General features: G+C 49.7%; 2 protein-coding genes across 2 annotated transcripts; both read right to left on the bottom strand.

Moving 5' to 3' along the window:
• Positions 1–6,189: 6,189 nt before the first annotated feature.
• LOC120672461 (salicylic acid-binding protein 2-like) lies at positions 6,190–7,720 on the bottom strand. Its single transcript, XM_039952864.1, has 3 exons — positions 7,242–7,720; positions 6,928–7,062; positions 6,190–6,661 (listed from the first exon to the last, which is right to left on the bottom strand). Exons 1-3 carry the CDS (start codon positions 7,602–7,604, stop codon positions 6,383–6,385), a joined length of 777 nt encoding a protein of 258 aa, XP_039808798.1. The 5' UTR covers positions 7,605–7,720; the 3' UTR covers positions 6,190–6,382.
• Positions 7,721–8,594: 874 nt separating this feature from the next.
• Positions 8,595–11,184, bottom strand: LOC120672462. The gene is made up of 4 exons (XM_039952865.1): positions 10,672–11,184; positions 10,496–10,568; positions 9,622–9,778; positions 8,595–8,864 (listed from the first exon to the last, which is right to left on the bottom strand). The coding sequence occupies exons 1-4, from the start codon at positions 10,771–10,773 to the stop codon at positions 8,783–8,785; spliced, it is 414 nt and encodes a 137-aa protein (XP_039808799.1). The 5' UTR covers positions 10,774–11,184; the 3' UTR covers positions 8,595–8,782.
• Positions 11,185–21,403: the final 10,219 nt, after the last annotated feature.

Below are 21,403 nucleotides of genomic sequence, written 5' to 3'. Positions count from 1 at the left end.
TTACAAAACCAACTATAGAACTCCAACCCCTGAAAATGTAATAATGCCTTAGACCGAGCATCACTTTAGCCAATCATTAATTAATTATCGTTATTAGATTCGTCGCGAAAAGTTAAACTCATTCGTGAAGAAGTTTTGCAAATAAACTTTATTTAGTACTCCATGTATGCAAGATTTCCTTCTTAGAATTGAATTTTCTGGAATGATCCAAACGGGACCTTTGGGAGAAAGGTAACTCGTGCAGTTCATAGGAACATATTATCTAACTCAGGTGCATCGACTATTTTTCTGCACGCAAGGAATCCACAGGTGACGGCCTCTAACAGGAAGTGAACGAGCACAACAGGTGTAGCACGCAGGTGCCGTTGTACCAGGCCCCCTTCATGGGGAAGTAGTAAAACGCCACCGAACTGAGGTGGTAGAGATCAGAGAATCCTGTCGAGCATACATGCACGTGGCGGAAACATGAGCTGAAGTTTTGCCCACGGCCACCGCACGACGGAGGCCTTGCATCGTGTTGTGGGCTTGGTTTCGGTGGTGCATATCATGTACGTACTGTGCACACTAAAGCTACAGATAAACGATGTACCGCTACTTGCTGTCTAGCTGCTTTAGAAACTTTTAACAAAGAAAAATCCCTAGGATTGTATAGAGAAAAGACTGGATTGTAAAAAAAAAAACTAGTTCAACTCGCGGGGGTGGCGCCGGCCTCGATCGTGTAGGCGTCTTTCTCGGGGCCGGTCTTGTATGTGATCTTGGCACGGCAGCGCAGGCACCTCAAGTAGAAGCGGAAGACCCTTGGGAGCGCCGATGTACCTCTCGCCCTCGGTGAGGTCCTCCTTGTGCCCGGTGAGAGGGATGACATTGTCGTGACGGAAGCCGCAGGCGTCGCAGCGGAGGTGAATCGGCAGAGACAGGTGCACTAGGTGCAAGCGCCTGTCCCTCGGATTGCTGCTCCACATCATCATCATGTCGCCTGGGTGGATGGAGGTCGGCGGCGGCGGCGGCGGCGGGAGGGGCTGCGGCGTCGGAGTCTGATGGGCGAGGCGGATCTCGATCTCGGTTCTTCTTGATCTTGGTCTCTTCGGGGAACACTAGCCTTTGCGACCCTGCCTGCGTGTATATTTATGACCTTTTTTTTAGAAGAACCGGGTTTTCATTTTATTCATAGCATCTGATGATTACAACCCAAATTACAAAGACATCCTTAAAGGATAAGGAAATTACATTCAAGTCTTTGTAAACTCCCGGTCGTCGTCGCCACCGGCGGCCGGAGCTCTCAGCTTGAAGCCGACCTCCTCCCTGGCGAAGAACATGGATTTTTGACGCCGTCTTGAGCAGCACATCAGAACCGACATGCACTACAAACACTGAACGAACTGGCTGAAGATGATGGCCAAGACCATCACATCGTCAGGCAATGAGGGATCCGACACCCCAAGGACCTCCAGAAACCCCAAATCGCCTAGCGACGAAGAATCCCGAAAGGGAACTGAACCACCAGATGTGGGAACTAACAACCAACCCGAATCCACTTCGTGTTGGTAGGTAATCCAACTCTTATTCTCTACGAGTTGGCAAACAAACCTTCCAAAATTTCTAAACATATCCATTGCCGTATTTTGGTTTACAAATCTAGCACTATCTTTGGAACCATGGGCAGCAAAGGCATCAAGAGAAACACAGGGAAACCAAACATCGATGCAGAAGATAAAATCGATGGCAAACCCATCGATGTTGAGACCCCCGCAAAAGATATCACCATTAAGCACCACATGCACCTCAGATAGCACAGGACTCGCTCACCACAAACACAAGCAATAGTGGAGAAACTCCGAAAGGGACAAAAGCTTACCGTCGACAGCTCCGCTGGTAAGAACTCTAACCCTAGACTAGGTAAAACTACTCTAACAGAAGAGGATATATACATCACCCACCGGATCCGCTGTTCCCCAAGCACATCGGCGCCATAAAGGCCACCGACGGTGAGGAAAAGCAGCGAATCCGGCGGGGAGTCAAGGAATCGCCGGCGCGTCGGCTCTCTGTTGGGGAACGGATGCTTCGAGAGATGTTGGCGCACGCGGAACAAACTCGGGCACGCCAGCGAAGCCCACGGTCCAATCCTCGAGCGGCCCATGCAATTGTAGCGCAGCCCAACTTGTTTTTGCGTGCTGTGGGCTTGCTTTCGATGTTCCTCTCCGGCCCACGGTGGGTCCGTCTCGTTCGGCGCAAGCAACGGGAGGACACACCTCTAGACTACTACGAGCCCTGATTGGTTGGCTGCCAAATTGTTGGCATGCCAATGTTTTGGCTAGGCAAAAGTTGCCAATTTTTTTTGTCAGCACTTGATTTGCTACTAATAGTTGTCAATATCTCACATTTAGTTTACCAAAATGATGACAAGTTTTTGTCTATATTTTGGCATGCCAAACCGCCTTGCCGCAGTGCGCTCGATCCATGTACTTCGAGGGGCGAAATTCCACACGCGCGCCCGGCCAGCCATAAATCACATCACATCATCAGGAATTGAGGATCCATCGCCTCGCCGTGCAATGTCTGATCAAGCAGTTGGACTCGCAGGGGCATAGCGCACACAGGGCCTGAGGGGCCAGCACAGTCGCGGCACAGATAAGGTCGCGGACGCTAGCTAGACAGCGCCCCAACGGCAATCCTTCTGTCACAGCCCAGAGAAGAAAAAAAAGAAGAAAGAAAAAAATCCCTCGCCGGGCCCACCCGTCAGCCTCTCCATTCCCTCCTCTCTTTGTTCTGCTCGGCGCGCCGCGCCGCCGGCCATTCTCGTAACACGTGTCGGCCATCCTCGTTTCGCGCGCGCGCCCTTATCCGCGGCCTCGCACTCGGCCTTATCCCCTCCGCCGCGTTCCCCTCCTCTTCCTCCTCGAGCTTGGAATGAGCAGAGCCGCCCCGCCGCCGGCACCCCGACCAACCTCGGCCGCCGTTCCTTGATTCCGCGCACCCACGGCCCCCTCACCTCGCCCTCCACCTCCTCCAGCCTCCTCGAGCTCGCTCCCGCGTTCACCCGGCCGGAATCGAGCCGGCGCCGCCCGGCCGCCATTGCCGCCGCCACCTAGAGCTCCGCTGCCGGCCACGATTCGTCGCCTCCGGTGAACCACTCCTCGATTCCTCGCTTGGGGAGCATCATCCCCTTCCCCTCGACCCTTTCCCCTCCTCACCCGGCTTCCTCCCCTCCCGCAGGGCCTCCCCGGCGGAGCCCTCTGCCCGCCGCCGCCCAGCGCCGCCGGGACGCTGCCTCGTCGCCGCTCCCCGCCTGCGTCGCCGCCGGTAGGGATCGCCGCCGTCCCCTCCACGCCGTGCGCGCGCCCTCGGCCCCTCTCCGGCCCTGCCACGCCGGCGCCGCCTTGCGCCGCCGCCGCCGTCGCCACGCACGATGTGCGCGCGCGCGACGCACCGCGCGACGGCGTGGTCGCGCCCACGCACGGGTCAAGGCGCGTGACTTGCTTTGACCCGGCCTGGTGGGCCGCTGACCCGTGGGCCCTGCCTGTCAGCCGCTGGGCCGGCCGGCTGGGGGTGCATCTAGCATTTTTCAGGGTGTTTAGTTGAGCAGCAATTTTGCAAAATTTGTAGAAATTCGTGTATAGCTCAGAAAAATATGAAACTTATTTTTTTGGATTCCTCTAGCTGAGATCTACTTAGGAAAAATATTGTTTTATATGTTACCTTGCAATAGATTTATCTATAGTTTTATCTTGCAAAAGTGAATTTAATGCTTAGTTATTTGTATACTGCTCGAAAAATGCCAAACCAAATTTTGTTAGGTTCCTCGTGAAATATTCTTTCCAGTGGTACAACTTACTCATGTGTTTCCTTGATGATTTTTAGGGTTTTATTTCGATTTCGTGTTTGCTGTCCAAAATGTGGTTTAATATAGAACTTTGTCTGGAAAGTGAGAAAATAGTAAAACCAATTTTGTTAGATTTGTTTTCATGCCTAGTTTCTATGATAATTTTATTGGATTTGTTTGGTTAATTTTGCATGTCTTTTCTGATATATCTTGTTTAGAAGAGCTGAAAATTAATATATTTATAATTAATTATAGGAAAATGCTTTTGCTACAAAACCAATTTTCCCGAGTTCCTTGTAACGTCCTGTATATGTTCAATTTAATTTGTGATTTATGCTTGCTGTATAAGTTTATTTATTAATTCTCGGTCTAGCTTTTCTGTTCGCGTGTGCGTTAGTGATTGTTTGTCGTCGCGTGTGTTACGTTTGTGCATCATCGCATATGTGCCATTCATTATGCATGTCTTATCACCCTTGCATAATCTATAGTATCACACTAATGCATGCATCCCATTTCATGCATAGCATTTCTTGCACAATCATGGCATCATGCTAATTCTTGCATCGCATTCATGCATTATAGTGACCGAGCCGTCAGAGGTCGAACCCGTGGAGCCCACCGAGTCCGTTGAGCCTGAACCCGGAGTCCCGTTCGTGGTCGAGCCCGAAGTTAACCAAGTCAAGTAGCTAAGCATAATTCCTTGCACCTATCTAATTTGACTAGCTTAGTTATCTCACTTAGGTAATGTTGGGTTATATATAGTATGTATGTATTGCATTTTTGTACCTATTTTGATGCTCTATCCTTCCTTAAATTGTTTAACCATGTCCTTGCCACATGTTAGTTAGTTAATAACTTAATTTGACTAGATGCTTAGTTCTGCTTAGAATACTCAACTGGCTTACTAGAAAGAACAGCTGGAGTATCACATTTACCAGTTACCCTTGATCGCACTGGTTTGGTTTGGTGGCTAGTGAAGTGGTAGTACCGAGATTCGAGCGGAATGGTAGGGACTAGAGAATGAAGTCACATGGGCATAGTCCGCTTGGATCGATTAAGAACCGAGTGGATGCCATCGGCCTTGAGCACATTTCCGTGCTACCACATATCCAATATAATGGTGCGGATGAGCCAATTACTTTTTTTGACTTGATCATTGATGTGCAGTCCTAGATACGTGGCTACAGGCTATGTAGAGAGGCTTAGTGTGTCCCCAGGTGGACCTATGTGTAGGAAAGTTTAGAGATGTCCCTGGTGGAACTAAGTCTCTACTCGTAAGCTAGGTGTGAGGTTCAATGATCGAGCCTTGTTGGGAACGGTTGACGTGAGTACCCCTTGCCCGGCGTGATCGGTTGGGTGAGTCGCATGGTCCTCGCGTCGTGTGGGTAAAGTAGTACATCATTGCAAGGTTATAATCAATTCGAATTGCTGCGCTCTCGGATATGAGCAAGCTCTTAGTTCGTCGAATTACTCTTAGAGAGTTCCGGTTTTATTGGTGTTGGTTTCATGTCTTGTCAATGATCTATTGATTATTATGTTATTCTTTTAATCAACTAAAATTATTTAGGGGTTTGGGCAACAATAATTAATTCTGATAAGTGATAGTGTAGAGAGCTAATGCTTATGCAATAATTACTTAACCTTAAAGTTTTTACTTGAGCCAATGCATGATCCTTACTTATTTAATCGCGTAAGTCTTGCGAGTACCTTTTGTACTCAGGTTGCTTTCTAAACCTAGTTGCAGGTGAACCGGAAGTGGTGTTCGGCCACTTCTACCCCGCTGATCCTAATGTGGGGGAGGAGTAGGTCGTTGTGGCTGTGGTGATGTCCTTGAGCAAGGCATCATCATCTTAAGTATGTTTTATCGTAGTTGAACTCCGTGAGAGTATGTAAATGCAATAAACTTTACGTTTCTGTTTAATATGACGTTCGTGAGCCCAAGGCTTGTAATGGAAGTTAGTCGAACCCTCCTATATTGAATTTGTAATATTAAGTTTTGAACTCTGGTACTGTAAAACTGCTTTTTGTGGATTATTGGCGATGTATTCGATTGTAAACGGTATGTGCATATGCTGATTCTGGGCGTATGTTGGAGCACATACCAGGACTACCGGATTTGATATTATTTTGGATGAATGACGTGTCGGTTATTCGTGTTTCTAGATGTGAGATAACACGTGGCACACTCTCCGGCAAGCACGTGTTAACTCTCATCTAGATGATAATGACCGATAATTTATTTAAAATATTATCAAATTGAGCGGTTCTCACACCTTCTGAGCAGTCGCTGCAGATTCAGGACGAGAGGCGCCCAGGGCGCACCAAATCTTCTGTGCGGATTCGCAACGACAAGTGTTGGGGTAGCCTCGTTAATAAACATCCACGATTGGTCAATTGCTCGCCACACCGTGAACTTCAATCTCATTTCGAAACAACAGGCTCGAGTTCTCCAAGGTTTCTTTTTTGATTAAGAAAGAAAAGAAAGCTGATCACAACAGAACACCATGCATCCACGCAGCGGCAGATCTATCGAGCATCGATCTTCCTCATCATCATCATTCATCACGCGTACTTGTCGGCGATGTCGGCGAGGCACCGCGCCAGCTCGTCGGGCCTGGAGAGCATCACCAGGTGGTCGGCGGCGATCTCCCTCACCTCCTCCACCGGGTTGTTCTCCACCATCCAGCTCTGGAACCCCTCCACGATGCCGTAGTCCTCCGAGCACACCACGTACACCCTGCGCACCGAGCCGTACCCGCCCGCGGTGAACGGCTGCTGGGCGGCCAGGTCCTCCACGAACATCGAGCTCACCCGCATCAGGGACGACGCCAGGGTGATGTCCTGCCGATCAGACGACAGCCACGTCGTCAGCATGCTAGCAAACGATAGTCCTTCCACGATTTATTGTGTTTGGCTGCTAGCAAACGATAGCGCTAGGCGTCCTTTTCAGGCGAGGACGCTGATGAGCCGCGACGCGACTGGGTGGCTAGTGGACATCGCTCTCGCTCTGATGCGCTATAGCTACAGATCAGTGAAAGCTCCCCTCGCAACTTGGCTGGCACGAAGGAGAAGGACAAGCAGACCAGATTCATGCACGGTGCGCGTACCTCGGGCGAGCAGAGCTGGTAGAACTTCTCCCGCAGGATCCGGGGCCCGAACATCATGGACGTGGGGAGCTTGCCCTCCGCGTCCTGCGGCTTCATCTCCGTGTCCATCCAGTCCAGCCACTTCCCCTCCACGAACTTGATCCGTCCGTCACGGCAACCACAAGAAGGTGAAACGGGAGGAACACACGGTGGTTACTTGGTCAGTCCAGATAGAGGGAGGCATCTCGTACGTTTTCGAGGAAAATAAGATGACAAGGACACGCACGACGCGACAGGAACAGCTCGATCGGCAGGTCGCGGTTCGTGGCCCTCACCTTCTCGAGCACGTGCGACGGCCGCGCGGCGCAGTCGGGCATGAAGGCGCAGAGGAACACGGCGGCGGCGACCTTGTCCGGGAACAGCTCGGCGGCCAGGGCGACGCTCAGGCCGCCGAGGCTGTGGCCGACGAGCACCACGCGGTCCCCGGCCGGGAGCGCCGCGAGGAGGTCCAGCAGCGGCGCCGTGTAGTCCCGGAACGTGGGCACCTCGCGGAGCGGCCGCGGGTCCACGCCCGACGCCGCCAGGTCCGGCGCGTCCACGCGGTACCCCGCGGCGCGGAGCCGGGTGGCCACCTTGAACCAGGACCAGCCGCCGAGGCACGCGCCGTGGACGAGCACGATGTGCTTGCTGCCGCCCATGGCGAGAAACTCGGGTACGGTGCTGCTTGCTGCGCGCGCGTCGGCTCGAATGCTCGATCACCTCTCGTGCGCCTGCAGCCACGTCTCGGCGCACAAGAAAACTTGTAGACGACGGCCTTATATAGCCGGCGCCGCCTGCTGCAGATGTGCACCAGCTGAACACGCCGCCGCTCTGGGCCCGCACCTAACGATGCCGGGTTGTCAGAGCTGCAGGCAGTTCTACTGCAACTGGGAAGGTTCGGAGTTGGTACATGTTCCCCACCGCAGCACAGATGATTAACATAAAGATCTGGCGTTGTTACATCAGGAGTGTTTCTTAACACAGAAGGTTTCTGCGATATCAGATGGTGCAGCCCGGGATAGGAATAGGATATCCTCGTGTGGCAGATTTTCTACCACCTGACGTGACTTGCATCCACATGCCTGTTCTAGAAAACGGAGTTACCCGCGACGTACATGCACACCTACACAGATTGCCAACGACCAGTTCGAATATGACAAATGAGAATGATACGTGTGACGGTGTGAGGCCAGAGGCCACCAACCTCTTTCAGAGATCAAATTGCGCACTTCATCTTTCATTGCCACAGGTCCAAAGTTAGTCCAGCGAGGCAGCCAGATTTCAGAGAACCAAATGTACTGCACAGGAAACTAATTGGCCTTGTTTATGCATGATGCAGCTTGCTTTCATCAGAAAGCAACCACCACTGCCACACTTCAATATACCGAGGACAAACAGCCACTGATTCAGGCATTCAGCTGGTAGTAACTGGTAACTGAGCATCTCAAATCGACATATTTACTAGTGTAGGAGCTGTTCAACGCACGAGAGAGAGAGAGAGAGAGAGAGAGAGAGAGAGAGAGAGGAGAGAGAGATGAGAGAGAGAGAGAGAGAGATGAGAGAGAGAGAGAGAGAGAGAGAGAGAGAGAGAGAGGAGAGAGAGAGAGAGAGAGGAGAGAGAGGAGAGAGATGAGAGAGGAGAGAGAGAGAGAGAGAGAGAAAGGATCTTCACTTTTATCTGTAAATCTTTCCTGTCCCTATGTACAAACGTCTCAAATCATGCTGGTATCCACACCGATGTATTGCTTCTCAATTAGCATCCAACCAACTCTCAGTTTCTTCTGTACAACCATTAGTAATGCGATGGCAAGCAAGGCAAAAGCAAGGGTAGTGTGTATCACTGGCCGTCAGCTTGACCTCCTGCCTTCGTCCCCATGGAGAGCGTAAAGTAGAGCAGTATCAACGTGCCCACGCTGGACCTGCCAATAGAAAAGAAAGTAAATAATGCAACGCAGCAAGCAGTGGTACCTCTGTAGGCGAGGCACTATCATATCAGGAATAAGTCAAGGTTTCACATATGTCTACGACATAACTAATATACCCAAACCAGTAAATGGTACAGTACGTTCTAAATCCAAAGGGCAGTCACAGGCAGCATTACATGGAGGTAACTCAATAAGCTAATAAAACTACAAATATGGAATTTAATTGGCATCTTTAAAAAAAGAAGGAAAAAAATGGTTCATTACACTGAATGTATGTAAACTACATTGTACTAGCAGTCTAGCACACTGCTCTTATATACTTGCCTCCAGATCAGATTTGCATTTTTTTTCTTCAAAAAAAAGATAAGAATGCATTTAAAATTTTCGGTCATGGCCAGTACAAATTGAAAATTGAATCTAAGACAAAATATATCCTACACACATAGCCAGACGGAACAGCCATATTCTAATCGATTGAGCTATTTTCAACAGTAATCTATTGATAGCTTTTCATCAGAAGAAAAAGAAGACAGCAACAAGGTTCCTAACTGCTGGTTGAGACTAGTGACACACACGAGGCAACAGAATGCAACGCGCACAATTGACATTGAAAGGGACCCTTTTCGTACTCTAATCATGCTGCTTCCAGATGACTGGAAAGATTAAGCCTGGAGATGAAAGAAAACGTATGGCCTGTATGGAATAGGACCACAGAGACAGAGGAATGGAGTATGGGTTGCTGGCTACTTACAATGCTGCAAAAGCGAAGAGGATCTTCCTGGGATCGCGCCACACGGGAACACGCCGGTTCGGACGGCGTCGCTTTGGTGTTGAGGGGTGGTACTGCTCCCTCGGGCTACCGTCGACATGCACCGGCACCGCCTGTTTCTCATACACACTCACCATACCTGTGCATAGAAAAAACTTGAACTTCAGTTCAATTCAGAGAGGGAGGGGGAACCGAAGAGCAGAACTACTTAGTGCTACCTCCTTGTTGTTGTAAGCCTTGATTTCCAATGCATCAATTCTCATTTTCGCAGCGCAACAAATATAAAACAAAATAGTGACAAGGGTTTTCATTTTATTTCAAAATTGTTTGTTCACACTTCTATCCGTGGAGTCTAAATGTTCTTCCTGAAATCAGAAATCTTGAGCAATGTATTTGCTAAAAGTAGCAGCAGATGTCCCTGCAGGCATTTTTTTTAAGAACATCCCTGCAGACCGTAGCATCAATGTGTACGTACATAGTAACTAGTAACAAAAGTAGTTCTATGATGGACTGAGTAGGTAGCGGGTAAGCACCAACGTCCATTTCCAAGGAAGGATTGATGAGAATGCAGCTATCTCACGCAAAGCATCTGACATGACACACAGCTTAATAAGGCCTATATCTGATGACAAGTCCTGCCAAACTCGTGCGTGGAGTACTCCTCATCTACATAGCGTGACGCAAGCCGCGAATTTCAATACTAAAATCAGTTTTGATGCTAAAGTATCTAGCGCTACCAAACTTAAACGGGCAAAGAACTTGGGAATTTCCTTTTTAAAGAGCTCGAGATTTGAAGTAACGAGGATTCAGAGTAGGAGTAGATGACAGAGCGAGCAGGGAGGATGAACGCGCTGACCGGTGGAAGAAGAATTGGCGTCTGTGCTCCGGTCCCGCTCGAACCCCTTAGCGGCGATTGAGGACTCCACCATCTTCTCCGGCAGCACACCAGAATCGGCCGCAACAGCGAAATCAGAAACGGAGAAAACGAAGAGAGTATACAAGCGAAGCAAATTCTATTCGAGCGAGGCTTACCAGGTCCGGCCCGGGCCCAGGCGACTCCTCGTCGCCGCGGATGTCGAGCGCCACGAACTCCGGCGCGGCCCCCTGGTCCGCCTCCCGCCGGCCGAGGTCCATGGATGTTGGGTGGCTCCTCCCCCCTCTGCTCGGTGTGTCTCAGCGACCAAATAACGCGGCGAGGAGGAGCATCACCGGTGGCGGCAGCCGGCAGGCGGCAGGTACCGCGTGGAGGAGCCGAGCACGAGTCGCCGCCTTGACTTGAACCGGTCGCGGTCCTTGACCCGTGCTGTTTGGTCCTCCGCGAGAACGGAGCACTGCAACCGCCGCGCACCAGCGACGTGATGGCCGCGGCGGAGCCTGGCTGACGACTGGGGGGGAGAGAAGGGGAGGGGCCGAGAGATGGAGGCTCCGTGGTTTTCGGCAGCGTGCGAATTAATGGCGGCCGAACAACAACCGAGCAGGGCAGGGGAAGCCCGAGGGCGGCCGCTCACCGGAAAGGGGCGCGGCGCGGGAGACACGTCGTGGCGGGCGAGGAAAGAGTGGGGGAAAACCTTCACGTTTTGGATTTCTTCTCGCCGGGAAAATACAACTCACGTCTGGGAAACGCAAAAAAGGGAAAAACATTTGAGCTGTCGCTTTAGATGTAAGGAAAGGCTCACTTTACACTTTATCCACCAACAAAATCAGAACTGCCAGCGCAAAAACGTTCGAACAGAACTGTACTCAACTGTGTTTTTCTGGGCTGGCGGTTTTGATATCCAGAGTGTTCTCCACGCAAATGGCATGCTCGAATTCTAATCTCTTGGTTTTGGGGTATTTTAAGAAACAGTATACCTTGAGCGGCAGTTTTTCCACGCAATCTCTGCCAAGTGCCAATCTGCCATACATCGCACTTTTTTCTTTGCTCGCAAAATAAAAGGAAATTGAATTATTTTTGAAATAAAAGGAAATGGAATTCGGAAACCTCTCAAAGCCAGTTCATAAAAAAGTCGGCTTGTTTTTTTACTGTTCGAACCACTTCCAAGCCCAAATGGCTGAGATGGCCAAACGGGCTGGGTGACGGCCTCCCAGCCCATTTAAGGTCACGGAAGCGATTTCGAGGGCCTAGTGGACCGGTTTTGTAGGGGCCGTAAATTAGTTCAGAGCACATTATCTGCGCGTAAATGCCTCTAAAAAAACAGCACGTAAATAAACGGAAGTACAACTTTTTGGTGAATCTAAACGGAGAGCCCTCTCCATTTAGGCTTAAATCGAGAGCCCCCAAATATGGAAAAAATGAGGTAATTACAAGATGAAGCCAGAAAGGGAAAGAAGAAGAAAAGTAACAAATCCAAAAAAAAAGTAACTCCACCTTCTCTGGTCATCTACTCCATCTCCGACGGGTTGTGGGCGGGGCGGTCGGCGGCGAGGTCGCCGCCGGCCGGGGTGGCGGCGGAGGCCGGCGGCCTTAGGGTTCGGGTTAGGGTTTGAGGTTCGGGTTGGGGGAGCTTCCATGGCCGGCGGCTTTAGAGGGATGGCCATGGGCGGCGGTTGGCCCGGCGGAGGAGGCGGGTTGTGGGCGGCGAGGCCGGGGGCGATGGCGCCGCCGGCCGGGTGGTGGTGGACAACCGGTGGGCAGAATCGGCGGCGGGGGCAAGCGGTGGAGGCAAACAGGAAGGAAGTAGAGGAGATGGGTTCGAGCGGCGGTCCTCGCCGGCGGCGACGCCGGCGAGGGGGAGGTCGGCGGCGGGGCGGGGGCGGAGCAAGGAGCAGGGTCGGGTGGAGGAGACGAGAGACGAAAGGGTCGGGCAGGGACGGAGGAAGACAAGAGGCGGAGGGGGGTCTCCACGGAACCTTATCCGGAGACCCCTCTCCGCGTAGAAGCCTCCCAACTTTTTTGTGACTTGCCATGATTTTATTGGACCCAAAAGTGATTGATGAATGGAAAATCACTCGGAAAATGGATAGCAAGCCTCTATCCAAGACGGTTATTTGAAACCAGCTAGAACGATACCCCTATATCATGTAAGAAAGAAAGAAAGAAGATGTCAAATCAAGCATCTATTCATATTTTGACAAGGTTATATCAGTTCTCTTTATAAACAAAGGTGGAAATGGAATCGCTCCTGTTTTGTGAATACATCCGTATACCCTGCCTTGCCGAACCTACTTTTCTTCCTATAAATCCTAGCATGAATTCTACTAGATACATTTTTTTTAAAAAAAATGTAAAATATGCGAAAGAAATGATCTTTACTTGTACAATATATTTCCTTTAAGTGTGACATAGATCATGCTTGGTGCTTGCTCCTTTTAGGTAATCCTTTCTTCATCTCTAATAGAAGTTGCTATGTGTTTTTCCTGCTTTTCTTCCTTTTTAGTGTTGTCGTCTAAAGATATCGATAGCAGTATGTGGTGTGGATTATTGAAAGATCCTAAACCTATCTCTACAGTATTTTGGAGTAAAGTCCATCATCGGTCCCTAAACTTGTACAGTTGCATCCCTAAACTTGCAAATCGATTATTTAGATTCTCAAATTTATTCTTCTAGGTTATCTCAGTTCTCAAACTTGTTCGACGGTGTCATCTCTGTCCCTAAACTTACAAATCACCCATTTATATCCTCAAACTTATTCAGTTTGTATCATCCTGCTCCCTAAACTTGATTTTGAGTCCCATCCAGATTAAAATAATACGATCTAAAAATTGTATATCAAAAAAGTAATTCATAATTTTTTCATATAAACTCGAATAAAGACAAACTTTATATCAAAATTGTAGCCCTTAACGCGATCTATAACTTTGTAGTTGAAAAGTTTTTGAATTAAAACTATTTATGATCACAAAATATTGTTCTAAGTCTATAGATTTTGAAAATTAAAAATTAAAATTAAATTTTGGGACAGTAAAAGACTTCAAATAACAAACTTTTTAACTACAAAGTTGTAGACCGTGTCGAGAGCTATAATTTTGACAAAAGTTTATTTTTATTCGAGACTATATGAAAAAGTTATGAATTATTTTTCAACATAGAGTTCTTAGATCACCCTGTTTTGACCCAGATGAGACTCAAAAACAAGTTTAGGGACCGGGATGACACAACTGGACAAGTTTGAGGATCTAAACGAGTGATTTTTAAGTTTAGGGACTGGGATGACACAGCTGAACAAGTTTGATGACCTAAACGCCAATTTGTGAGTTTAGGGACTGGAATGATATAGCCAAATAAGTTGAGGGACCGGTGATGGACTTTACTCTAGTATTTTGTGAGAGCGAGATTATTTTTATCAATTTTATATATATATATATATATATATACACGGCAGCGCTATTCTACACCCTAGGTGTAGAATAGGAATCCACACCTAACCAATCCAAACCAATCCGGTTCCGACCCATCGATCCAACCCGTCCCCCACCTATCCAGCTTCTGCGTTCCGCGAGCACGAGATGCGAGCGCACGGAGCGCGCGAGCGGCGAGTGCGAGACCTCCCGCATCGGGGGCGCGCGGACCGGCGGGGGCAGAGGCCGCGGCCGCGCACGGGCCTGCGGTGTGCCGCGCGGGGCGGAGGTCGTGGCGGAGCGAGCGGCGGCGGCGGGGCGGAAAACAACGCGAGCGCGAGCCATGAGCCGCGCGGAGCGTGGCGAGAGGCGAGCGCGAGAAGTCGCGCCGCGCTGGGAGCTGCGGGGCGGCATGCACGGGGAGCAGCGCGCGTGGCCTCGCGAGGAGCGGAGGCGGCATGGGAGCAGCCGCAGGGGCTCGCTGCACGGAACTATGGCTGGGCGTTCGGGTTACCCGAAATTTTCGGGTCGGGTTTTTCGGGCTTTTAAAATTTCGGGTTTTGAAAACTGGAACCCGAAATTCGCTGTCCAAAACCAAAACCCGACATTTCGGGTACCCGATATTTCGGGTTCGGGTTCGGGTAAACCCGAATTACCCGAGATAACAGTAAGAAGAGAACGCATAGCAGTATACTAAAGAGGAAGGGCGCAAGTTTGTACTAGCAATAGCAAGAAGAAATACAACAGAAAGCTTATTCAAATGCATAAACCATTTGCCATCCATGACATCTCCGTACTCCAGATTGACAAAAGAATAATGATTCCAAGCATACAACATTGCAGATCTCCGATTGACACCACAGCGGCAATAATAATTGAAATAACAAATAAAGTAATCACCAATCCACACCAGGACAAAAATGAATAAGAGGAACAAGCAAGAAATCATGGATGGACTTGCTTCGCGGGAAGACCTGGCACCGAGATGACCCAGCTGTCCAAGCAGGCCACACGGCCAACTGCCTGTCGCCGGTCAGCTGGATGCGGGCAGCAGGAGGACACACGCAGGCCCACTCTTGCGGCCATGAACGGCGATGGCACTGGGGCGCTTGCGCCGTGCAGCCGTTGGCGCGAGATGCGGCGCTGCTGCGTGAAGACGGGAGAGGGGAGGAGAGAGGATGACGAGAGAGAAGGGAAAGTTGCGGCTAGGGTTATTAGGAGGGGGTGTGCAGCGGGTCAAGATGGGTTGGGCTGAATTGTATACATGGGCTGAATAGTTAATATCTGTTGGTATTTTGTTTTTTTTTTCCAAATATCGGGTTTCGGGTATTTCGGGTAGCGGGGTTCAATACCCGAATTACCCGTAATAATTTCGGGTACCGGGACTTGCTACCCGAAATAGTGATCGGGTTTATCGGGTTCGGGTTTTTCGGGTACGGGTTCGGGTTTTTCGGGTTCGGGGTTCGGGTTTCGGGTATTATGCCCAGTCATACACGGAACGGCCGTGGACCAGCAGTCGCGCAGCAGGGAGCGGTGACCGCAGCGGCCAACGGGCGCGGTGCCGCGGTGGCGGCGGCTCGGCCTTCCCGGGAGCAGCGGAGCAGCCTCGCAGGGAGCGGCGGCCGCGCGGAGTGACAGCATCGTGTGGGACGGCGCAGCCTGCTCGGAGCGGCGGCGGGGGCGGGAGTGGCCGCAGGCGAGCGCAGCCCGCAAAAATCGCAGCTCGCGTAGAGCAGTGTGGAGCAGAGCCAGGAGCACGCGCATGCTGCGAAATTCCACTGATTTGATTTGCTGTGATTTGTAGATAATGGCATCTGCCATAGTAATTGAGCTCTTATCACCGACGATTTCACTGCCACACTGATTTGAGGGAATAGTTTTCTATTCGTGTGTATTTTGATCCATCAAATTCAGTAATCTACCTCCGCTCAAAAATCTCTATATTTTGTTAGTAAATGCACTCCGTCAAACTGACATGGCAAAAAATTATTTAAGATGCGTTGTATTGTTCCAGTAATGCGTTTTTGTAGTTTCACTAGTGACAATTACTAAACTATCTCAATATCATGTAGTTCAGTAGTCCAATATTATCATTGGTGATATATCAAAAAGTCACCAATAGTCTGGTAGTAAAAATATAAAATTACTCAAGCTTCATCTTGGAATTTGAAAAAATTACCAAAGCATATTACTTCTTCACTTAGTAAGTGAGCTACCACTCCTGTCCTATCTTCTCTTCGTATGTTTTTCTATGATTAAGTTCAGTAATTGGCGGTATGGTTTTTAGTTTTGTTCTTAGCTATCGAGATCAGTATTCGGATCTAAAATGGTTCAGTAAAAATGGCCTATTCTCTAAGATCCAGCAACTGGATGCATTGCTGTCAGTAATTGCTGAGCGTGTATGGGAATATGTGTTTGAATTACTGAATTACTTGAGATGTGCACATAGTTGGTATACACATGGTTCTTGGGTGCTTGCATTACTGAAAATACTAGATCCAAGTAATTACTGAGCATGTATGACAGAATTGTGTGAATTACTGAATTAGTTGATCCGATGACATGAAAAATTACTGACATAGTATACATATGTCAACATGCCTGGAGGCGGCCGCGTGTTATCTGTACCGAGGTGAGCATGTTGGGGTGTGGAAATTACTGAAAAAGCTTTCACTAGGGTTTGAAGTATCTGGCACTTGATATGAAGGTTTGAAGACACATGGGTAGGCATTACCGGATCACAAAAAAATTCTATGGATTTGTTCGATAAATGGGCTTCGATGTATGGAATAACTTAATCTATATATGCATAGGCATGACTGGACGTACATAAAAATTGCCGATACTTACTGACTACTGGATCTGCATGAGAAAATACTGAACATCTGGAAGGTACACCTTTGTTGATTGCAAAAAAATGATTTATGAAAATAAGGTGTTGGTGAACCTGAAAAAATTACTGGATGTATATATTACTGAATAACTAGATTGCTGAATACAAGCATCTGCTGAATATTTATTTTATTACGGAGTCTCTCAGTTACTGAATCCAAAAACACTTGAACTATTGCAACAATTACTGCCCTTCATGAAATCCTAAATCCATCCAATGTACAAAAAAAATTCTAAATAACTAGATCTCCAAATTACTGAATACATCAAATAAAAAAAGTGTAGGTGAAAAGTCCCAAGTCACCAAAAACATAAGGAAAAAATACTGGATGTACATAAAAAGAAAATACTGAATAACTGATCTTCATATTACTGGATCGAAGAAAGTACATGGTGGGTTACTGGAAAAATCATTCACCAAAAACCTGAGAAATTACTGGAAAAAAGTGCATATTACTGAAAGCTAGTTCTCTGGATTATTGAATCCAAGAATATACATATAGTTGGGTGGTTACTACACATATGTACACATATTAGTTATGTTTAACTATCTCATGTTGCCTCCAAAACACAAAAACACATAAAGTCTAAAAAAAAGTTCAGTAGTATCATTGTCGTATGCATGATCCGATGAGTTGGGAAGGGGTGCAATGCCCACATGAATCTGCCACCAGTTAAACTCTGAGAAAGATCATTGAGAAAAACAGAGCAAAAGACCGTCAGGATACTGAATTACTTGGTTGCTGGTTTACTGAGAATAAATGAAACGATGCATAGTATTAATAGGTTACAGAGAATTATATAGTATTACTGGGGTATTGAGGGATTACTCATATATGTAAGTATTAATGAATTATTAAATGCAAGCATCTGCTGAATATTTATTACTGAATAACTGGATTAATGAATGCAAGTATCTGCTGAATATTTATTACTGAGTCTCTTGGTTACCGAATCCAAATATATGAACTATTTGCAACAATTAGTAGGCATGAAAATACTGATTAGATGGATCTATTGATTACTTAACCTACGAATGCATATAAAAAATTCGTGAATGACTGGATCTTCGGATTACTGAATCCATTCAATGTAAAAAAGGAGTCTCCATGTTACTGAGTCTCTCAGTTACTGAATCCAATTACTGAATATTTATTACATAAAAGAACTACTGAATAACTCGATCTCCCTGTTACTGAATCCAAGCATGAACATGGTGTGTTACTAGAAAAACAATTCATCAAAAACCTGAGAAATTACTGAAAAAGTGCATAATACTGAATAGTTAGTTCTATGGACGAGGCGATGAGTCGAAAAGGGTGCCATGCCCACGATGAACCTGACGGAAAAGAGAAACAAAAAGAAATAATTCATCAACAAGCAGGAACTACAGAACGCAGTGGAGGGGAGAACCGCGCACACCCAAATTGCGCAGCCAGGCAGCTCCCGATTTGAGCCATTGGCGCAGATCAGCAGCCCTGCCGCCTGTCCGGGTAGCCACGCTCCCTGCTCCCGCCGCGCTCGTGCCGGCCACGCGACCGCTGCTCGAGGCTGCTCGAGGCCGCACGAGCCGGCTGCGCTTGGGGCCGCCCACCTCCGCCGCTCGCCGTCGCTGCCACTCGGGCCGGCTACGCGAGCTCCACTCGTGGGCTGCGCTCCCAGCTGCGCTCGGGGCCGTCCGCCTCCGCTGCTCGCCGCCGCCGCCACCAGGCGGGATTTCTGCGTTGGGCGAAAAGAAGCAGCCAATCAGGGTCGGGTTGGGTGGTGGGGGGGCACGTGGGGGTTAATGGGTGTCTGGGTTTGGGTGGTGTGCGGGTCAGCCGGTCAGGCGTGCGGGGTTGAGAGGTTTGCGGGTCGGGCGCGCGGGCTTGGGTGGGTTGGATGTTGGGTGTAGAATACTAATCTACACCTAGGGTGTAAAATAGCGCATAGGTATGTGTGTGTGTGTTTACCGTAAAAAAATTATGCTGTGTAGCCAATATAGGTTTGGTAATATTGGGACATGGGAGTACGATTTCTGCCACCTATAGCAACGAACAAAGATCTAGTTACTAATACAATGGTAAATAGTTAATTGGACTTGTCGGTGTCCAGACCCGGCGGTCCGGCACCAACTAGTATGATGCTGTGTGATTCCACATTCCGAATGGTTGATGCAAGAGGTAACACAGGAACGCGCCGGTTTATCCTGGTTTCGGCTGTGTGGCCGTACGTCCAGCAATGGGATGTGCGAATGCACTGTATTATCTTGCACTGGAGGTACCTGTAATAGGGGGTACAAGCGAGGCGAGAGAGGGAGGGAAACTCCCAAGTCTCTGCTAGATGATTGAGGCAAGTGCTAATATCGTGCTCCGGGGAGCGGGTGTGTGTGTGTGTTGAGGGAGCATGGATGAGCGAGCGAGCGAGGAAGATGGAGAAGGTAGAGCCCGCCTCCCCCTTTTATAGACACAAGGAGGGGCGGAGTACATGTACGGGAGGGGGAAGAAATCGCCATTTCTCCCCGAATCGGGGGTGCACAGTGAACAACTACTGTAGAAAGTACGCTGTGGGGCTCTGGAGATCATGGCGCCGGGCGTGCGGTTGTCCTAGGCGACGTTCTGGCCTACGGAGATCGCGCCGGTGCCCCTGCGGCTCCAGCGGGCGCCGTGGCATCCCCTGTAGAGGGTACCGTCCTCCATGCTTGACGTGGCGCGTCTCGAGGGTCCTGCAAGTGGGAGTCCCGCTCCGGTCAAAGTCTGGGCCGCGTTCGAGGGTTGCGCCCATGCCAATCGAGGGTCCTGCAGTGGAGAAGGTACATGGAGTTGGCAGCACAGTGGAGGAAACAGCGCCGAGCACGTCTTGTACAGGGCACCGCAGGTTCCTACTGTGGCGCCACAGTGCCGGGGATGGTTGAGCAGTGACCGGAGTTGGCGGATGGGATTCCGGTCACAACCGTTGTGTGGAGTGGTGGCCTGATGCCGTCTGACCTGGATGTTGTGGTGGAGTTGTTGGCATTTAATGCCTCCGTACGGCGGGCGGGTGAGCGAATGGGTCACTAGTCCCTTCTGCCGAGGGGTGGCCTCGAGCGAGACGAAGTTGATCCGCTCCCCCGAGGGTAGGTCCGCTACCCTCGAGCGAGGCAGAGGCGCGGTGCGCTATGGAGGGTTCCGGCAGGGGAGCCTCGAGCGAAGCGGAGATTGCTCCGCGGGTTTGAGGGGAGTTCGGATGGGCTGCACTGTAGAGCCAGGCCACGGGCCGAGCGCGAAGTGGGCCTCTTTGAGTCATTTCCTTTCCTTTGGATCGGAAGTAGACTGCAGGCCCTCGTGGGCCCAATCGCTTAACACGTGTTTGCGTTTTGAGGGTAATTTAATCCTTTGATTAGGGTGCCACTAATCATGGTACCCGACAGGACTGACATAATGACATGGCGTGCAAAAGTAATAGAACCTGGGCGAACAGTGAGGATGCATATTCTTATCCTGTCCCTATCCGACGTGTCCATCCGCAGTGTCGCTGGCGGTGCAGGGGGTCATCAGGCACGACGACAAACAGGGGTGGTTGGAACATGACAAGGGAATATATATATCATCCGAAAATAACAATCGGTCAGGCCCCGCGCCGCTCTCAATCACCTAGCAATAGCAATAGCCGCCGATTCGGTCGACGACATCGTTTAGTTTAAGGAGCCTTCACTTGGTGCATTTGTCTAGTTTTACCATTCCGTCCTGTCAAACGCAAGTACTTTGACCTTGAACAAGCACTACGGTGTGCCTCGCCAAAGATCACCCGGCAGGTAGACTAGTTCACCAACAAAGGTATACCGGCTTGCACAAGCACAAGTCCGCCCAGCGCTCGTGCGTCAGCCATTCCTTGGCCAGCAGCAGGCTGAGCTCAGCCAACCATGAACCACATGTCGAGCTCAAGTCCGCCCTGCTCCCGCTCCTCCTCCCCGCCCCTGCTTTACCGACTTTTTCCTTTTCGTGAGAAGCTTCGAGTCTCGGAGCTTAACATCAGAGCAGAGCCTCGGCCTCCAGCCTCCAATATCGACAGTCCCAGCCTCTTGCTGTAACAGCCCAGCGAGGAGGACCATCTCCAATGTGAACGTGGACAGGCGGGGCCCGTGCCAGTCGGCTAAAAGAATCCATTGACCGTCACAAACGCCACGCCGCACGACGGCGAGGCCCGGCCCGCCGCCGCCGGCCCCTCCTCCGCGTACATGCTCGCGCCCTCCCGCGCTCCTGCCGTGCCGGCCCCGTGTGACATGACTGCTTCGCTTTTCTTCTCCCTCCCCTCTCCGCGTAGCCTCCACCAACATTCCATTGCTCTGCCGTCCGCCCCGCCTCGATCGATTCCTTTCCCGGCGAGCCTTTGGATGTCCGCGTCCTAGGCTTGTCACATTTTATTTCGACTTATTTTCTCTCATATAATACTATTTATTCTACCAGCCAAATATTATTCATCAGATCATCCAAACAACCTCCAACTCGCCTATTCTGAGATCCCCGAAAGCGACGGCCTACCTACCGCGACGGCCTCGCCGCCTCGCTTTCAGCGGAGACTTCTCATCGATTCTCTCCATATGCTCGTGCCCGGGGTTTTATTCGCGGGGAGCTGG

The sequence above is a fragment of the Panicum virgatum genome, chromosome 5N (genome assembly GCF_016808335.1).
Source record: "Panicum virgatum strain AP13 chromosome 5N, P.virgatum_v5, whole genome shotgun sequence".
Classification (NCBI taxonomy): domain Eukaryota; kingdom Viridiplantae; phylum Streptophyta; class Magnoliopsida; order Poales; family Poaceae; genus Panicum; species Panicum virgatum.
The sequence above is the reverse complement of the archived record's forward strand: the minus strand, read 5'-3'. Positions and strand labels throughout refer to the sequence as shown.